The following is a 22,037-nucleotide window of genomic DNA, read 5'->3' as shown; positions in this document are numbered from 1 at the left end:
GCTCTTCCACCCGGTAGCAATGTCGCAGCTATTCCGGGCGCGCAAGAGCTAAGGCTATGTCATTTTGGGATCGAATTGGTGCCAGAATCAATCTAATTAGGAACGTTTTACCAGTTCCTCCTGGCGCATCTAAGAAGAAGGATTCTGCAACCCCGTTATTGACAGTTTGCATTATCTGACCGTAAATGCCTTTTTGCTCAAGCGTTAGCTTAGGAATATTTGATTGCACATACGACAAAAGATCGCCCGTGTTGTAATTTTGCTCACGACGCAATTCTACATTGAACGAAGCAGCAGCAGATCGATTCGGTGATGGCATTCCCAATTGATTGAGAACTTTGTTCGCGATTTCTAAGCACAAATCTTCAATCATTATCAACGCTTCGTTGCAAATTTCTGCTGTGAAATCCATGTTCATATTGGAATTTTCCTGGCGTATTCGACGGGAAATATCTTCAGCCATGTGCGATTTATATTTCTCCCATAATTCTGTTGGAGACGAAGGAGAGCAGGCCGTCAATATGATTGCAAACAATGCACGAATTTGATGTGGATGTGACGTGTTGCACGCGTCAGTAATGCATGTAGCGTGTTTGGGTATGTCACGCTACAAATAACTTTACGCCGTATTAATTATAGCGAAACTTTATTCTAATTCACTTGCACACTTTACAATTATCGCCACTTGCAATATTAGAGTTACTGGTTACACAATCTCTCGGCCAATACTTCTGTATCTCTTGGCGTCTAGGTTCCAACCTTCTTCAGCGGCAGCTATTCCAAGACTGACTGGGCGAATGCATTCAACCCCCTTTTATACCCTCGGCCGCTGCTATGCAAATGAGCCTTTGTCATAACCGCGGAAACGCTACTTTGTTGATTCCGCGATTCCTACGCAGCGACTCATTGTTACTGCGTTGTCTCTGTGGGAACGCTCCGTGTATTCGTCGTAACCGTGGAGTTTCGATACAGTATCGCTATTGTTACTTCCTATGCAACGGTCTGTTCTAGCGTTTCCATGGGGGTGACTCTTCTGAATTCCAAATTCCAATTCTGTTTTTCAAAAGAAGCATGTTTTCACCTGTCATAGGTGTGACAGCTATATAATAGGTATATAAAAACACGCGACCATTCAAATGCAACGTTGTGTCAAAATTTCGAAGCAATCGATGAAGATCTTTCAGAGATTTAAGATCCTGAACAAACAAACATTTACATTTTTATTTATATACTTATCGATAATTTTGTTTTCTTCGAACATTACTTTGGACAGCATCTGTGGTCTATTGGTCAGAGTTCCTGGCTACAGATTCAGAAGGCCGGGTTCGAATCCCGGCGCTACCAAATTCTCTGAGAAGTAGTGGGTCTGGAACGGGGCTCACTCGGCCTCGTAAGGATAATTGAGAAGCTACTTGAATAGAAGAGTAGCGGCTCCAGTCTAGAAAATCGAATATTATTGGCCGTGGGGATTCGTTCCGCTGACTATGCGACAAACTCTATCGGCTAAAGTTGGCACTAACTTCGACAAGCGGCCCTCGCTCGGTCGGTATAGTTCGCTAGAGGACTAAAACCACAGAGTTTGTGTCTTTTTTGTTTCTTTTTTCTTTCTCGAACATTACTTTGTGGTTGCTAAAGTATGTATGCTGAAACAGTCGACTTCAGACCTGTTCTTTTGCACAAGAAAGATGAGCCGTAGGTTCCTGGGTCAGAAATGAAATATCAAAGAGTTAAGACTTCGAGTTTGACTGTGATCACTCACACTCACACCTGGAGCTGAGCCCTTCTTGATAAGCTGCCAATTGTACAGTTACTCAAGAATTTCCCAGCATTTTATGGAACCCGAAAGTTCATCATCGTGTTCACAAGGACCCTCCACTGGTCCCTATCATGAATATATATAAGTTGTTTAAATTACGCTTCAATTTCCTACAACAAGGGATCACTTCAGTAAAGGAATAAAGCAAACCTAACTTCAATGTACTAAACTTAGTAGAGGCTTCATTTTCTTTCTTCTCACTAAACACGCTCTATGCACATTTATACTTTTTTATTTTTAGATTACTTCCATTATTTTGAAAACATAAAACTAGGTTTATGAGATCACCTTGCTGTCTGTGTGTATGTGTGTCTTTGTCTATTTCTCCACCAAATTCTGAATGTCCGAGCCAGTCTTTATGTAACCTAGTATGAATATGATGGCAAGTAAGCACGTCTCAATGACGTACTTTATAAGTCCCTCCCATCAGCGCCTTCGTCTGTATGTATATTCCCCTTGTAGTTGCTAGGCAACGGCTCCGTAGACACGTTCCAGCGACAACAAAAACACTCAACAAAAGAGATAATTGGAGGTGTCGTTTAGAATTGATGATATAAAGGACAAGTTCTACGAAGAACTAGAACATGTATTTGAAAAATTCCCGAATTACCACATGAAAACTTTGCTAGGAGATTTCAATGCCAAAGTAGGGAAGGAAGACATTTTCAAACCAACGATTGGGAATGAGAGTTTGCATGAAATTAGTAATGATAATGGAGTTGGAATAGTAAACTTTGCCAAATCAAAAAATTTTACTGTCAAAAGTACAATTTTCCCACATCGTAACATACATAAATGCATTTGGACATCTCCTGATAGGAAGATACACAATCAAATTGACCTTATTTTGATAGACAGGAGACGGCACTCAGGTATACTTGATGTCCGATCATTCAGGGCAGCAGATTGTGATACTGACCACTACCTGGTGGTGGCAAAGATTAGGGAAAGACTGGCAGTGAGCAAACAAACAACACAGAGTTCATATGGAGAGGTTCAATCTCAAGAAATTAAATGAGGCAGAGGGTAAAGAGCAGTATTGTGTTGAAATCTCAAATAGGTTTGCAGCTTTGGAAAACTTGGACACTGAGGTAGATGTTAATAAAGCTTGGGAAACTATTAGAGAGAATATAAATGTCTGCCAAAGAGAGTCTAGGTTATTATGAACCGAAGAAGCATAAGCCATGATTCCATGAAGGATGCTCAAAATTATTATATCAAAGAAAGCAGGCCAAATTGCAGTGGTTACAGGATCCAAGCGAGTTAAATGGGGATAATCTGAACAATACAAGACGTTAAACCAGCAGGCATTTCAGGAACAAAAGAGGGAATATCTGAAAGACAAAACTGATGAGCTTGCAATGAACAGTAAGAACAAGAACATTAGAGACCTGTATAGAGGAATAAATGACTTTAAGAGGCGTTACCAGCCTAGCAGTAACTTAGTGAAGGATGAGAATGGTGATCTGCTTGCAGATTCCCACAACATTTTTAATAGGTGGAGGAACTACTTATCTCAGTTATTGAATGTACACAGGGTCAGTGATGTTAGGCAGACAGAAATCCATACAGCTGAGCCGTTAGTACCAGATCCTAGCCCTTTTGAGCCTGAATGTGCTATTGCAAAATTGAAACGGTATAAATCACCAGGTAGTGGTCAAATTCCGGCAGAACTTCTTCAAGCAGGAGGCGAAATATTACGTTCTAAGATCCACAATCTAATTACTTCTATTTGGCATAAGGAAAGACTGCCTGGTCGTTGGAAGGAGTCTATTATTGTACCAGTTCACAAGAAATGTGATAAAACTGACTGTAGTAATTATCGGGGGATATCACTGCTATTAACTTCATATAAAATCTTATCCCATATCCTTCTCTCAAGGTTAAGTCCATACACAGATGAAATTATTTGGGATCATCAGTGTGGGTTACGACGTAACAGATCAACTACCGATGAGATTTTTGCATTCGTCAGATATTGGAGAAAAAATGGGAGTACAATGAAACAGTACATCAGCTATTCATAGACTTCAAGAAAGCCAACGATTCAGTTAGGAGGGAAGTATTGTACATTATTCTCATAGATTTTGTGATACCCATGAAACTAGTTAGGCTGAATAAAATGTGCTCAAACGAAACGTATAGTAAAGTCCGTATAGGTAAACATTTGATAAATTTCCTATCCAAAATGGTCTAAACCAAGGAGATGCTTTATCGCCACTCCTTATAAACTTTGCCTTAGAATATGCAATTAGGAAGGTTCAAGGAAGCCAGGTGGGACTGAAACTAAATGTTGGCCTATGCCGATGATATGAATCTACTGGGTCGTGATGGTCGTGATATAGATACCACAGAGAAAAACACACAAACTTTAATTTACGGAGGTATGGAGATTATTCTAGAAGTAAACACAGAGAAAACTAAGTATATGTTGCTGTCTCATAAGCAAAATGCAGGGCAAAATCGTGACATAACGATGTTTTGAAAATGTGGCACGGTTCAGATATTTGGGAACGACAATAACAAATCAAAACCCGATTCAGGAGGAAATTAAGAGGAGACTGAACTCGGGTAATGCTTGCTATCATTCAGTTCAGAACCTTTTGTCTTCTTGTCTGCTGTCCAAAAACATAAAATTTAGAATATACAGAACTATACTTTCTGCCTTTGGTTCTGTATGGGTGTGAAACTTGATCTCTGACATTAAGGGAGTAACATTGACTGAGGGTGTTTGAGAACAGGGTGTTGAGGAGGATCGAAGAGGGACGAAGTGGTAGGAGGTTGGAGAAAATTGCATAATGAGAAGCTTCATAACTTGTACTCTTCGCCAAATATAATTAGAATGATCAAGTCAAGGAGGATGAGGTGTGGAGGGCATATAGCACGAATGGGTGAGAAGAGGAATGCATATAGGTTATTGAAGGGAAAGCCCGAAGGATAGAGACAAATAGGAAGACCAAGTCGTATGTGGGAGGACAATAAAATGGATCTTAGAGTAAAATACTGGGAAATTCTTGAGTGGTTGTAGAATTGAAGACTCGTCGAGAAGGGCTCAGTTGTATGAGTAACTAAGTAAGTAAGTAAGTAAGTAAGTCGTTTTCTATATGGTCCGTGTCCTATCAAAGAGTCTATGGGTCTGCCTGTGTAGCTCCCTGGGGTCCGTGTCGTATCGAAAGAAAATAGGCTATTAGTTCTTATCAGAACTTCCTGCTTTTAGTACAGTTACACTTCCGCTATTATGGTCTGGTATCTGTCACTGTATTTCAAGGAATCTGGTTATTCTTGCGGGTGAAGAGGATGGACAGTTAGCCCATTTTGATTACGAATACAGCCACGGTCACAGTTGTATAATCCGAACAGTAAATTACGTTTAAATGTCCACTTTGCTGTTGAACCCTAACAACGATATTTCTGTACCATTGTTTGTACGAAAATATATGATGATTATGTATTTTGACACAAGTTAAGTGTCGTTCATTTCATGCATAAGGCCATGATTCCTTTGGTTTTCTTAATTCAAAGGATAAAGTTTCCCTTTCAACAGTCTCATTCTAGGTTTGCTCCATAAATGTTCCTCAAATCTGGCATTCGTCTTGAGGGAAGACAAGCAAATGCTCTTGGGACTGAAAATGATTGGCTCAAGGCAGGGCTCGGTGTGAACATCAGCCTACAGAAGGTCACGTTTCGTTCAAAATCTTTTCTACAACCAGAATTCTCTTAGTCTTCTACATTCGACGGACTTTCAATAAGACTATCTACTGGAACGTGATACAGAGCTCCATTCGCGGATTGCTTCTTGCTGGTTATTTGTCCGGTTTGCTGCTCGAACCAGACGCTGTAAGCTCCTCCGAAGTCTCAGCAGACTTGAAGCAGACTAGGCAACGCTACAGCCCAGAAGAGACCACTCTCAATATCACCGCTGTACAGCCCTCACATCTAATGCAAATGAGAGTAGGGTTCCGATTATCTGACCTAAATGGGACTGATATGTTGCCGGATTGACGAAATTACCCGGTAGTCCAGTTACCAAACGAAGCTCAACCCACATCGACTTCGGATGCAGATTCTTGCGTGGGATTGCCTTTATCTGGTCCCTTTCGGACTTCAAGTATTTGGTCAATTGAAAGAGCGACTTCTATTCCCTTTTCACTTGTCATGTTCCTCAAATATTAAACGCATATTAAGATCAAAAGCAATTACAAAAACAAAACACAATCGCAGTACCTTCAATGGTTTTGGCGGGTAAAGCGGAAGTTCGGATAAAAGGGACCGTAGAGTAATTTTGTTCTCACATAATTCTTTGTCGGGAGACGCTGTAGCGTAGTTGATTCAGGCACTATGTTACAAGCCGGAAGGTATGAGATAACTAGATTCTTCAATTGACCTAATCATTCCAGCCACACTTAGCCATTAGGTTGACTCAGACAATAACACAAATGAGTATCAGGTATCATCTTAGGGGTAAAGGGCGGCCAGTGCGTATGGCTGACAACCTCACCGTCAACTGTGAGCCGATTGTCTAGAAAATGTGGGAGCCTCGACTGCTCACAACCCTATGCCCCTCCACGGTTTGATACAGGGATAGCTTTACTCTTTTTTTACATAATTCTTTGTCATATATTCACTGCAAAATACATGATTTAAATTCAAAAGTGATTAAAAGAATGTTCACATGAAAATTTGTGGCCAGTTTTCTTGCTTATGAACGTATGTAAAACGAATATTGTGTGAATGCATTACCGCCCTGGAAACGTAGAACAATTATCAGAACAGGACTTTTATCGACAAGATTTATCAATGAATATATTGGGGCCATGAAACAAAAATGACCTTTCACGTTGCCGTAGTTCATTGTATCTCCATAGTAATTAGGAGGAATAGAATAATCAATGGGCAATTCTGTTTGTAGCAGGAATATATGATAAATATCTAGTAAGGCTTATGTTCCTGTTTGTATAACACGAAACGTTTATAGCCTATACAAGTGATTTAGTATACGTTCATTTTTGTTGATATATGGTCAGAATCACATAAATATTTCTGCATGACAGGCAGCTGTTACAATTTTTTATTTATAGTGAGCAGCATATAAAAATATTGTATAAGGGATACACTAGATAAAAGAGATTTGCACCTTGTATTCTGACATCAACAGATTTTTCAAAACAAAAAGTGTACTCGTATTGGCCCACTTTATGTCATAAATAATACCTAACAAATAATCAATAATCATCTTAGAGTTCATTCATCAGTAATCTGTCAGACGACAGGTCCACAGTCTCTTCTACAACAGTTCCTCCACTTAATGCGATCTGAACTTTCTCTTTCAAATAATAATACCCTCTTCTGTCCTCAAGGTCATCCAGCATCTTCTTACGTCTTCTTCCTCGTCTTCTGGTCACTTCTATCTGCCCCTCCAGTTTAATCTCGAATACACGGTATCTCTGTTTTTGGAAAGAGACTATCCATGAGAAGTGATAATGTGGTAGTCTTTCCATTTGCTTTCCACATCGCAGTACAACAGCCGTTCAGACCACTCTGGTCACGCCTGTTGCTATACGAACTTGAACCATCTCGAGCATCATTTGCTCTGTGCTTCAAGTCGCTGCTGATGACGCTGCTTCCGGCATCACTTTTGGTTTTTGGTGTCTCTTCGTCTGATGCCTACCCTTTGACCTGTCCAGCAAGGGAGGCCCTGCCAGTAGCTACGCTACCGCTGGTATAACTCTCAGGGTCCTTGGCATACTCAAACCCCCTCACCACGACAAGGTGGAGACACCAACGAGGGGGTATCTTAGAGTATATCACAATTATTTACTCCAAGCACCTAAAATTATTACGACACCTGAATTAAACCTGGACTCAAGACAATGAATAAGATTCAGTTCACAGACCTGAATTTATCGGTTTATTGCCATAAACGGCGAACGATCAAGAAATCAATACGTTTTAAAATGTCCATGGTTTATGCTGACCGTCTTACAGTGTATACAATTTTCACCTTATTCTTCACTTCCACACTACATGTTTCGGCACTAATGTGCCATCTTCAGGTGTCTTTATGCACGTTAAACTATTGTAGTGAATGTCACAATGTCTCCATTCTAAAATGACTAAAATCTGTGTTCGTCATATAGGACGATGAATTCTAAATAATAAAACTTTTCAGGATTCTTCCTACGTCGCACTTAAACACGCGAATTACGCCAATCCTCTTTTATGTGAGCATTCTTCCTACGTACTGTCGCGTATCGGGCGTATATCGCCACAAATAACTTCACGCCGTATTTGATATAGCGAATTTTATTTCACATTCGCACTTAACAATCACCCAAATTACAGATTTACGATTACTGCTATCTGCAGTATCACAATTAGTACACTCCAAATGCCACAATACAACTGACTAGTTGCTGGCTAACTCGGAACTAACTCGGAGGTAGCTCGAGGACTGACTCGTAGGTAGCTCCAGGACTAACTGTGAATAGCCTTCGCTGCTCCTCATGTAGCCTCGATCGGACAATACAGAAAACGGCCACGTAATATGCACCCTTGTTGCCTGGCGCTGTGTTGTTAGCAACGCTAGCGGTAGTAACCGCTGTTACTACCGTCGTCTCTCGCAATCCTGTTTACCCGCGGTACCCTTGGTGACGTCATCGCTGTTGACTCGCGTTGCCTAGCGACCAGGATGCTAGGACTCGGCTAACATCGGCTCGCTTCGGCTTCGCTCGGCGCATCACGGCTGGCGGGGCTGGGGGAGGGGCGTCATCCATACCTCAGCATGTCACAATACATTTGTGTATCGTGTTCTGTGTTGTGTTTTGCTCCTGTTACTGCATGCGTTGCACTGCTGGATCTGTGTGTCACCTGAAGATGGCACATTAGTGCCGAAACATGTAGCGTGGAAGTGAAGAATAAGGTGACAAAGTGTATACACTGTAAGACGGTCAGCATAAACCATGGACATGAATCAGTGTAACAGGACGCTAAAATATAACAACGTTTTAAAATTCCCTCAGGCTTCCGAAAACCTTTCTGGTGAACACAATATTAGCGCTCCGTGACATGTGGCATATCTTCATGTAGATTTCACACTTTAGACTTATCTAGACAACAAACAAACTCCGTGGCTTGAGTCCGCAAGTGAACTATACCGACCGAGCGACCGCCGCTTGTCGGCGAAGTTAGTGCCAACTTTAGCGGATAGAGCGTGTCGCGTAGTCAGCGCAACGGTTCCCCACGGCCGTTAATTTCGGTTTTCTAGGTCGGAGTCGCTATTTCCTTGAAATATCTCCTCAGTTATTTTCACGAGGCTGATTGAACCCCCTTCCACACCCAATAATTCTCAGAAAATTCGGTAGCGCCGGGAATCGAACCCGGACATCTGGATCTGTAGCCAGGAAGTCTGACCACCAGACCACAGAGGCGGTCTTGGGCTTATCTGAAATATATTTTATATAAAGACTAAATCAAAGGTCATGGAATTTATCCAAACCACCGAGCAAGGTGATTCAAGCAATAATTCTTCAAACTTGTTTTCGAAAGATGCACGGCTCGAACTTCAGCAGGAACATGCTATTTTGACCTTATATTTTCGTAACTTTCCTCTGTCACTCTGGGAAAACACCGGGACCGCAATTTAAATTTGATCAAGACCGTTTCTGTACACATCCATTCGAATTAATTATTCACTATTATCTGATCATTCGACGCTGTATAGTCTGAGTTACTAAAATCGTTATTAAATTAACAGACAGCTATAAATATACATAAAGATGACTCAGTCCTGCAGAACATTGATACGCAAAACATAGACCTCACTGTGGTCTACAATGTGTAGTAGTGTGTAGTTCTATAATATGGGCTACTTACTGCGTGGTTAAATATAACAGTAACTTTTACTTTAAATATTTTACATTTGATGTACATTTAATCAAATACAAGGAAGGATAACTACTGACTTTACACAGCGTCATAACTTTGATAGTGTTGGTTTATATCTCCGACAAAAAATGTCATCTGCAGCATGTGAACCTGGAGACAAAATATTATGACGTTGCTAGGCAAAGACTCTGTAAACACATTCCCGCGCAGGCAACAGGACGTTTTTTGTTAGGCAACAAATCAATAAACACACCTCCTTAACAACAGAAGCTCTCTTTTCCGTGTGGTGGGTGCAAAGTGGTTATAAGGAAGTGTTCGGCAGTACGGAACAGTAGTAGTAGTAGAGACCAGAATAGAGTCGAGTTCGAGACACCAGCCTGCCAGGACAGGAGCTTGGGAACAGAGGAATTGAATTGAGTCGAGTCTTCGGAATTGGCAGTTGCAGAATAATGACAAAAGAGGAGTCAGGCGGTGTGCAAAGAAGATTTTGTGTGTGATTTGAAATGATATGAGACTGTTAAAAATCCGTTGCCAGGATACGACTAGTGAAGAGTGAGAACCCTGGCGCGTGTGCAACGGTGAACTGTGATATGTGTAGATCAGCGATAGCGCTGTATTGCCTGTAGTCCCGAGTAATGTGTGAATAAGTTGTTAATAATCCAAATGCAACCCAGAACCCGACTATAATTTACGCTCAGCCCCCACCGCCACCAACAAGTGGCAGGATACATGCAATGTCGCAAAAATCGAATCTGGGAAAATTATATGACGGACGACGTCTTTCTAATCTTGTTTTCTTAACAAAATTATAGCGACAAATTGAGAAAGAATTTAGGTCAACGCAAAACACACGGTTCTAGATGCAAATGTGACTTTAATTTGCCAGAAATTTAAATGATAATACACAATTTCGAAAGCACAGTCAGCTAATTACAAAGTTTCGTGACCGTACTCATACAGCATTTACATTTCCAGTCGATAATAAGGAGAACTTCTCTCAACACGAATGTTGTAGTCGCTCAAATTTGAGTTTCAAAGGCGATAACGCCCAAGGCCGCCAATATACATGAACTTGAGCCAGTTTCATCCAGTTCTCATCCTTACAACATAACTCTTTATTATTCAACTTAATTTTTATTCTCCATTCCCCTTGCAAGCTGGCATTTTGCAAGATGTTCCCATGTCAAATTTCTATGTGTTTTCCGTGCACCTACGACTCTATCCATTTGACTAGTTTCACAGATTCAATACAATCCTATAATATTACGATACTTGCGAGCCACGAAGCTTTTCGTGATGTGAAATCTTAAAATTGCTCTGTTCGCCCTAATCAAGTCAAAATATTTTCCTGAACGCTTCGTTTATATAAGTATGCTTGTATATTGCATTCTTCCCTGAAAGTAAGAGGTTATTATTGGAAAATTATTGTGACTTATCTTAACACGAAACTGAAACTTTATACGAAGCTACAGGATGTAATCAAAGTAAAAAAGAAAATTATATATTTTTGTTACTAATGAGTTACTGATTTTAAGCTTTTGTTGTGGTTAATTATTGATATTCATTATGTTCTTTGGCCTTCACACAGTAGTGTTTTGAAAAATTTTGCAAGCGTTTCGGAGGTACGTCTTGCCTCCATGTTCAGGATCTAATTGTGTAGGTTTATGAGCTACAGAAACGTGAGATTCAGAAGGGAAGGGTTCCTCGTCTCGGCTAGTAGAGACAGTAGACCGAGAGAGTTGCGCAGAAGTACAAATTTCATTCAATTGTCATAAATTGCAGCATCGTAATATTCGCTCTTAACACAATAACGCCGAGCAGCTTATTATGCCCAAACAGCAGGCTTGAGTTTGAAAGGTATCGAATTCGATACTAGGAAAGAAAGTGAGTGTTCATCTGACTTCCGAGTAGTGAACAAGTGCGGAGTGCTCTGCTGACTATAGAATAGTAAACAAGTATTGAGAACGTGTATACTGTTTGAAAGCAGTAGTGATCATCTCGCTGGGACGACTGGTTAAATGCTCCAATGCGAAACAGACTCGAATAACAGTATGTATTACCATCATCCTAATCTACAGGGGCAAACAAACACATCCATAAACACACAGTACCCAACGAACACCCAATATACCTCAAATGTACCGGGTCAATCAAACATTCTCTACCCTCAAAACATACAGGGTCACCCTAATATACACTATTCACCCATCATCCAACCTCAACCCAACATGAACGTAAATACCTACATTCCGAATCACCCAAATCCATACACAAGACACTACAACCAGGACCAGCAATTATCGCAGATACCACCCAGACACACCACCCCAACAGCGACTACCCCCATGCAACCACTCCAAACGGACACCAACAATTATGATCTACTTGATTATTCAATGTCCAGCGAGGAAGAAGACATGCAGAACAGGGGTGCCCCAACAGATAAACATCCCTGGCAGTATGTTGACAACAAAAGGAAAAGACGCAAAAGACACAACGAAATAAATGTGACCACCGAAGAGACCAGCACATCCAACAGATACCAACCGCTAGAAAAATCCAGTGATAATAAAGAAGACGACCCAGAACCAACCGTAGAAAGACACCAACAACCACAAGAACACAAACCCCCTCCCATCTACATATATGGAGTCACAAACTTCAAAGCCATGACTGAATCTCTCTCAAAAATTGTAGCTGATGAACAATATTACACCAGAACAACCACCGAAAATACAGTTAAAATCAACTTAAAAACCGTTGAAGCATACAGAAAATTAGTCCATCATTTAAGGGAGGAAGGAATAGTCTTCCATACCTATCAACTGAAAGAAGACAGGGCCTACCGTGTAGTAATTAGAGGTCTTCATCCAACCACACAAGCAGAAGAGATCAAGGAAGAACTTAGCGCCAAAGGACATCAGATCAGAAATATAGTCAATATTAAACACAGGATAACCAAAAACCCGCTACCTCTATTCTACGCTGACCTAGAACCACATAACAATAATAAAGACATATACAACATTGAATTCCTATGCCACACAAGGATAATAGTGGAACCACCTAGAAAAAGAAACGACATAATCCAATGCATGAGATGTCAGAGATATGGTCACTCAAGAACGTATTGCACAAAACCATATAATTGTGTCAGATGTGGTCGTGCACATGACTCAAGGACCTGTAAAAAACCAAGAAGCATCCCAGCCACTTGCGCCTTATGCAATGGTGACCATCCTGCAAATTTCAAAGGCTGCTCAGTATATCAGGATCTAAGAAATCTAAAGACTAACAACAATAGAAATTCTTCGCTCATCAGACAACAGAACCAGCAACGGCAAGATCAACATCAATTCGGACTAATATCCACAACCACTACACCGCTGAACCCACAACAAAGCAGAAAGCCCACATATGCTCAAATTGCGCGCAACAATACAAACACATCAGCAGAGAACAACGAAACCGAAATACTAACAACTACATTGACGAGTTTTCTTAATCAATTCAAAGAAATGTTTAACCAGTTGATAAATCAGAATAGCATGATCCTGAACATGCTTACCACTGTCATCAGTAAAATCGTCCATTGACGTATAAGACGCTAATAATAGCCGCCTGGAACTCTAACGGACTATCGAACCACACCCATGAAATAAAAATTTTTCTAAACATGAATAAAGTTGACATCCTTTTAATATCCGAAAGCCATGCTACTAACAGAACGGTAATCAAAATACCAAATTATACGGTATACTACGCGAATCATCCTGACGGAAGAGGTCATGGCGGATCGGCAATAATAATTAAAAATTCTCTCAGACACCACGAATTAAATCCGTATATAACTGACAAGATACAGAGTGCAAAAGTTAAAATACAAACCACTATCTGGACACTCACCATTGCTGCGATATACAGTCCTCCTAAACACAAGATTACAACACAAGAGTATCAACAATACTTTAACACACTAGGATCCCACTTCATAGCGGCAGGCGACTGGAACGCCAAACACACCACTTGGGGCTCCAGGCTTACAACACTTAAAGGTAACATGTTACTACGAGCAATTCAACAGAACAACTTGGATTATCTCTCCACCGGTGAACCGACATACTGGCCTGCTGACAGGAATAGAATACCTGACCTTCTTGACTTTGCAATCACCAAGAAAATACCAAGTACTCACTGTGACATAAAATCGAGCTTTGATCTTAGCTCTGACCACAGCCCTATTATCATAACGGTAAGCACTGAAATACTGACCAAGGAAACTGTCCCCCACCTATGCACCAAAAAAACAAACTGGGAAAAATACCAAGAATACATAAACCAACGTATCAAACCCAATACACGATTAAAGGAACATGACGAAATCGAAAAAGCAGTTCACGACTTTACAGTACTTCTCCAAAAGGCTGCTTGGAACGCAACACCCCCACACTGTCAAAAAACAATAGAAAATAATTTACCACTACGCATCAAAGAAATGGTCCTGGAAAAACGGAGAGCACGCAGAATATGGCAAACCACAAGAAATCCCAACGACAAAAGGTATCTCAACAGACTTACCCACAAACTCCATGCTACTATCCAAGACTTCAACAACGAAACTTTCGAATACTACATCACAAATCTGGAACCTAACGACCACTCATTATGGAGAGCTACCAAGAAACTCAAAAGACCCACAACTCCGATAGCTCCGCTAAGGCGAGAAGATGGGACGTGGGCCAGATCCAATTCCGAAAAAGCACAAATATATGCTGAACATCTTGTCAGAACTTTCACCCCTCTAAATAACCAAGAGGATGAAGAAATAAATTCCTATCTTGATTCCCCGTGTCAACTGTCACCACCAATTCGAACTATTACACCAAACGAAGTCATCACTCAGATTAAAATCACGAATTCACACAAGACCCCAGGACATGACCTAATAGTAGGGGAAACGCTCAAGCATCTACCAAGAAAAGCGATAGTTTTCCTAACCACCTTATACAACAGAATGCTGCATCTATCCTACTTTCCTGAACAATGGAAGTTTGCTCAAATCATTATGATTGCAAAACCTGGTAAACCTCCTACGGAAGCAACTTCTTACAGACCCATCAGCCTACTGCCAGTGCTCTCCAAGATATTTGAACGATTACTTCAAAACAGGATTCTAGAGCTATCTAATCCTGATAACCTCATACCAATCCACCAGTTCGGATTCAGAGAAGGACATTCAACTATACAACAATGTCACAGAATAGTTCACGCAATAAGAGATGGACTAGAAAACAAAAAAGTATGTGCAGCGGTATTCCTGGACATACAGCAGGCATTCGACAAAGTCTGGCACCAAGGACTCTTATATAAAATAAAAAAGATTATGCCTAGTCAACTGTTCCTGCTACTAAAGTCCTACCTGTCGAACAGATACTTCGACATCAAGACAACGAAAGTTGAAACTAACTACTATCCCATAAAAGCCGGAGTACCCCAAGGCAGTGTCTTGGGTCCGCTCTTGTACCTTCTGTATACAGCTGACATACCTACCGCCAATGAGACCACCATGGCCACATTCGCTGACGACACTGCGATCTTGGCGCTGGACCAGAATCCCATAGCTGCTTCCAAAAAGCTTCAGAACCATCTCAACATCCTACAACATTGGCTCAACAAATGGAAAATCAAAGTCAACAATGACAAATCTGTCCATATAAACTTCACAACTAGATCCACAGAAAGCCCACAACCGATGTTAAACGGTGAATTTATCCCTCGGAAAAATGAAGTCAAGTACCTGGGTCTACACCTTGATCAGAAGCTAACGTGGAAAGCGCACATAAAGGCAAAAAAACTACAGCTCAACATTAAAACAAATAAAATGAACTGGCTTATTGGCAAAAAATCCAAACTGTCTCTAGATAACAAACTAATCATATACAAAGTCATACTAAAACCCATATGGACATATGGTATAGAATTATGGGGATGCGCGAAACCAACCAACATCAAAATACTCCAGAACTATCAATCGAAAATTTTAAGAATAATGACAAATGCACCATGGTACGTCTCCAACCAGACCCTACATGAGGACTTAAAAATACCATACATCAAGGAAGTAATACACTCTCAGGCCGCAAAATATAGAAACAGGAACACGAACCACAAAAATAAACTGATCAACCAGCTCATTAGTGATCAAACTGTACCTAGAAGGCTCAAGAGACAGTGGCCCGAAGACTTAGTTAAGTAACATAAGGTGAACCGGCATTGGCCGGCAACACCTACAGTGTCAATTGACTTATCACATTTACTAAATACTCGTAATATGTTGAGTAGATTGTAAATATACAGGAAATTAAAAAAAAAGGAAAGAAAGTAAATTATCTGGACGGAGTCTGTTTGGCCTTGCGTGTGTTTCTCCAGCCACTTACTGGAATATACGTAGGGTTTCTCTAGACTTGACCCTTTCCCCCGGCATAATTCCTATCGTCTCTCTTGTGAAGCGACACAAACTTTACAGTTGATACAGCGTCATAGAATATTTCAAGGCTAGAACAATACATAACCCCGTGGGTAGGTCCATCTGCACAGTGAAAAGCAGCAACATTGCTCGCGTTACCTAAAGTAAATTTAAATTATGCCTGCACCCCGACAATGCCATTATTCAGTACCATGTCGATTTCTGTTAGGTTATACAATGACTGTGAACAAGTAGACATATTCTCTAAATATATATTTTGTGATATTATATACGTCATTGACCTTGATATTTACTGTTGCGCATATGAAAATATGGTTGCAAATTAAAGACGTTAGAAAGGTAATCACATTGCAAAGAGGTAGAACGTATTCTTCCTTGCATATCTTTAAACATTCTCAATATCTGAAAATTTTTTTAATTAAATGCGAGATCGTCATGGGTTCTATATTTTATGTTATATAAGATTAAAATAGGTTTGGCCGTTGATTACAAAATTTGTAAAATTTTACTGGAAATCGTTTGAAGTATCAAGGCATTTTATTGAGCCGATTCGAAATAAAATTAAATCCAACCGACAATTCTTGATAGTAATGTTAATTAAAGTTCGTTCCGTAATTTTACGAATGAAATTCATGTCTGTAAGAACATACACGACCTCACTTCATATAAAGAACATTCAGAAAATATCAGGTTTTCATACTTCATTACACATTTTTTGTATTGCTAGTGGGGTGGGACTAAGTCCCTTGTACTGCGGCCACTTCTGGCCTATTGTACCAGCCCCAGATGATAGGTGAGGGGGATTGTGGAGCAATTGGTGGAATGAAGATTGGCAGGGGAAACCGAAGTACTCGGAGAAAACCTGCCCCAGCGCCACTTTGTCCACCACAAGTCCCAATTAACCAGACCCGGGATCGAACACGGGCCCCGCGGTGGGAAGCCAGCGACTAACCGCTTGAGCTATGGCGTGGCCTCATTACACGTTTGCTTCAGAGGCATTATTAATTTATGGAAACCCTAGGCTTTCCATGTCTGCTTGCACACTGTAGTCACAAAGCAAAAAGAAACACTTAATGACAAACGAATAAGAAACGCAGTCGCATTCAGCAAACACAAAAAAGGGAAAATGATAACAGTTAACTTGAAATAGTAACATTCCTCTAATCACTTAGGAAATTAAACTGTGAAATGCCAACGGTAAGTAAGCAATATAACGTGAGTATCCAACGTTCTTTAAATTTGATATTATCACGCGTGGACACACAGTCATTTGTAACAGTTGCTTATGCCTGTAATAAAACCTAGGCTTAAAGCATAGGCATATCAGTGTTTTGTTTGAGACAGACGTTAAGCAGGAGGAAATATAATAACACATAATAAAATACACTGCTCAAGACATCAAATTACAACTGTTATACTACATAAAGCGTGGTTTGTAACGATGCAAAGAATATAAAAGAAGTATAATTAAAAAATTAAAGGGAGATGAAAATATAATTATTCATTTATCATAAGAATTGAGAGAATGATAAGTTTTCACTTCTAAAAAATATGTTAGATTACAAATAACGTTTTAAACACTTCCAATAAAGGCAGAAACTGGCTCCAAAGTGTAACGCTCGTCCCTCTAGGCGATTTAAGGGACATTACACTATTTTGTCATAACCTACAGAAACTCCTGCGATGAAATGTTGTGTACAATTTTAGCAATTTGTTGCATCATTGTGCCTGCCAATTCACTTCCGCTGAACACGACTTTCAATATCACTAACGAAGTGCTACACAGATACAGGACGAGGTGTGTGTACCTGGTCCACGCGAAACAGGAACTAGGTAAGTGGCCCAGAACCGCACAAAGGCCTACTCGTCAGGTTTTTTCTTTGCATTTGCAAAAACATTAAACGGTCATGGAAAGGGACGGCTTCTTGGTCACTTCCAGCCCCTTATCCACAGTGCGTGACTTTGTATCAGTAAGTTGGCTCGAGCGATAACTTTTCTAATTTTTTGGAAAGGAGCTCTGCTCTGAAATTGGCCGGAGGATCAAGCAAACATGAATGAGGTTCTTGTTTTTCTCGGTCTCTCCAGGAAAATTCTGCAATACTAGCTAAATTAGCCGAGCAAAGCTTCCTTCTACACATTTTTCAGTTCGTGTTTAACTCATCATCATTAACATCAGAAGATACTTTATCCCAGATGCCAACAACGCCTTTCGCGTTAGAGTAGTTGGTAGAAGCACTATGCTACAAGCTGGATGGTCAGGGGTTCGATTTCCGGTAAGGTCATTGGATTTTTCAATTGAACTAATCCTTCCAGCCGCGCTATATCCCTGGTATCGACTCAACCTCTAACAGAAGTGTCTACCAGAAATCTTCTTGGTGGTAAAGGGCGGCGGGCGCGTAAGGCTGACTTCACCGTCACCTCTGAACCATCTGTCTAGAAAATAAGGGAGCCTCGACGTCTCTTAACCCTATAGGTCTACAAGACCTGTTACGGGGATAAAAAACGGTAAAGGTATCCCTGTAAAAGGCCGTGGAGGCCCATAGGTTTGTGAGATGTTGAGGTTCCAACATTTTCTAGACAACTGGCTCACAGATGGCGGTGAGGTTGTTAGCCTTACGCGCCGGCCGCCCTTTACCACCAAGAATATTCCTGGTACTCATTTCTGTTATAGGCTGAGTCGACACCAGGGCCACGGTGCAGCTGGAAGGATTAGGTAAATTGAAAAATCCACCTCATCGGGATTCGATCCCGAGACCATCCGGCTTGTAGCATAGTGCCTCAACCAACTACACTGCCATGTGCCAACATCATATCAATTTAAATATTTCATAACTAAACTAATTCTAAAGAAAGTGTGACGTATGTTTCAGGTACAGCAATACTTAAGATTATGCTGTTTAAGAAATAAAGTAATAATCAAGTTATAAGACAATTTACGTACGGGATAGCTTTACTTTTTACCGACAGCGCCATTAAATAAACTATGAATAAGTAAATACATAATTAGGCCTATGACACAACCTATATACTACATGTCAGGCACATTAATGTGGTTGGATAAATTACGCTATGGTGTCCCTAGTACTTTCTTTCACCACTCTGTAACAATTATAACAACAAATCTTGACAGCCATTTTTCCTTTTGATTTTAATAACTCTAATTCTTCATTAACAGGTTTTAAGGAAAGCTTTGAAGCTCTAAAGTGGAAGCATTTCTTCGCGAAAAGAAACATTTTGTTAACCAGTGTGTCCGTGGGCAGTTTAGAAGGTACTAACGCACAGTGTCGATCGCTGTACGTCCTCTCTCCTAGCGACCAGATGCTGCAGTACACGTCGATACCGGTGAATTGTTGCTTTAAGTAAACAGGGACCTATTTAGCATCCTATATCGTATTTAGTGACATGTTTACAGGTAGGATTATTGTAATATTACAGGTTTCACGATTTCCTGAAGGCACATGGCTTGCGTTCACGAACATAACGGCGTCACATACGAACTTCTTGGCCGATACTCACATCCCCTTGGACTGTGATTTTCTCGTGGCGCACGTCTCTGAAGGGGATGAGGGTGGCACAGACATAGCGCTCACCGAAGTGTACCATATCCACCCTACTAGCTCACTGCAGGAATCGCGAGTAGCAAACTGGACTTCCAGTAGTGGCATTCTCTGGTTCACTAACCGGCAGCGGAGACATCTTCAGGGTATACAAATTAAAGCTGGGTTCCGTGAACAGGTAACATCTGTTACGACAAAATATTCTTGGACTCTACGTTGGGTGAGTTCGGAGTGAAAATCAAACGTTTCGGAGACGGTCTCTGTCTCCGTCATCATGGAATAATAATACTTTTTCGAACACTATTAATGCAATCAAATGACAATAAATTGGATAGATGAGATTCGTAGTTGTCGGTTCCATAAATAGTGGGAATATTCTTGACGAGCTGAGCAACTGATGAAGTTAGCTAGCTGTAAGAAGTGAATGCGGATTTATACCGAAACAAAATGTATCTACCACCAGAATAAACCAATAGTGTATTTATATAGGATGTTAAAATGGCTGTAGACTTTAAGGAGATAACAGTACTCACGCAAATGGGCAAACATGCCGAGTCAACGTACGTCCAGAAATCAATACTTGCTGAAATATGGGCGAGACCATGTCTGGGTGGACATCTTATCTGATCAACTCTTAAGAACGAAGAATATTGTGACGTGACGGCTGAAAGCCGGAATATTGTATCCAGAGCGAAACGTCCGTTGTTGAGCAACGGTTCGGAAATCACGTTCCCGTTATAATTAATAGCGGCGAATGAATCTTTACCAGGTAACAAGTTACTAAACACAAGATTCCCGTGACAATCAATAGGACAACAGAAGACAATCCACTGTTAAACGTGGTGTCTTCTATGTGGGCCGCTTGGGAGTTTATAAGAGGCAGTGGATTTGCGACTTCAAGAGCGAGACCAAAGGTAGTAGAGATCAGTCCGAGACTAGTGAGAGATTCGTAAGGGCTCTTCATGCGGCGTTTCAATGTGTGAGCTGTTCTAATCAACTGTAATTGCAAAGATGCGCCAATAAACCGAATCACCAAATCCAGAACCCATCATTATTAGTCACACCAACCCCTTATACGTGACAGTCTTACATTGTGGGACATAACGCAATGTAGTCCGGTGCAAATCAACCGACGTTTCGGAGGAATATAACGCCATCATCTTCAGCATCGAATAAGCCGGATAAACTACCATGTGGAAGCAGGTGGTAATCCACCTGTGTTCACTCCAGTATCTTATTTGGCTTATACGACCCTGAAGACGGAGGCGATATATTCCTCCGAAACGTCGGTTGGCTTTCACCGGACTACACGCAGTTATTTTCCGGACTATAGTACTCTTTATAACTACAGCTGTGAGAACCTCAAATCCTACAAATTCTTAAGATCAGTTGTCTTACCTAACAGACTAACAGGCACAGTGTACCCTCATTTCAGTGATTGGTTTACCAGTACTCTTGGAACATGAACCTCTTCATCAACGAGAGCGCATGTGCTTCATGCACGATGGGGAACCACGTCATTCGTCAGCATTGTCAGACGTCACTTGAACACTTCCGGTGAGCGCCGGATAGGACGCCGAGGCCAAGTCAACTGGCCTTCATGATCTCCTGACCGCAATCCTCCGGACTTTTGGCTGCGGGGACACCTAAATATTTTGGTGTATTCTTTGACTTAGAGGTACTGCAGCAAGAAGCAGAGAATAACCTATCAGGGGATTCGAGTGAAACCAGGAAATTCCGACAGAGTTCGCACCTCTGTGTGACGAAGATCTGAAAGCTGTGTTGATATGCATGGGAACCACAGAGAGTATTTCTTGTAGGTATCACAGAACATCGGCCATATCTCAACAGGTGTTGATTCCTGGACATAGGTTGACTGGAGGTCATTGGATTTTTTTTTTCAACTGACCTAATACTTCCAGTCGCACTATGGCCCAGGGGTCGCCTCAGCCTCTAACAGAAACGAGTGCCAGGAATGAATTAAATAATTTTCCTGGGGAGTAAAGTGCGGCCGGCACGTAAGGCTGACAACCTTACCACCATCTTTGAGCCGATTGTCTAGAGAATGTGGGATCCTCAACGCCTCACAACCCTATGGGCCTTCACGGCCTGTTACAGGGAGAGCTTTACTTTTTTTTATTTTTACTCTATTCTCTTGGGGACTGTAACTCGTTATTAACAAACTGTATAGGAGCTACATGAGTGAATACCTAGCGGAATTTACTATCTTATAAATAAAATAATTTTTTAACAAATAGAAAAATATTGAAATTTAACAATTAAAATGCACTGC

General features: G+C 40.9%; 1 protein-coding gene across 1 annotated transcript in view; it reads left to right on the top strand.

Annotated features, from left to right (window-relative positions):
* Positions 1–21,216, top strand: part of LOC117282229 — a 40,884-nt gene extending 19,668 nt beyond the window's left edge. The window contains exon 10 of the mRNA XM_033751025.1: positions 21,180–21,216. Coding sequence (XP_033606916.1) covers positions 21,180–21,182 — 3 coding nt within the window. The 3' untranslated portion in view covers positions 21,183–21,216. The remainder of the gene's footprint in view (positions 1–21,179) is intronic.
* Positions 21,217–22,037: the final 821 nt, after the last annotated feature.

This window comes from Cryptotermes secundus, unplaced genomic scaffold (assembly GCF_002891405.2).
Source record: "Cryptotermes secundus unplaced genomic scaffold, Csec_1.0 scaffold377, whole genome shotgun sequence".
NCBI classification, from domain to species: domain Eukaryota; kingdom Metazoa; phylum Arthropoda; class Insecta; order Blattodea; family Kalotermitidae; genus Cryptotermes; species Cryptotermes secundus.
Note: the sequence above shows the minus strand (reverse complement) of the source record. Positions and strands in the feature narration are given on the sequence as shown.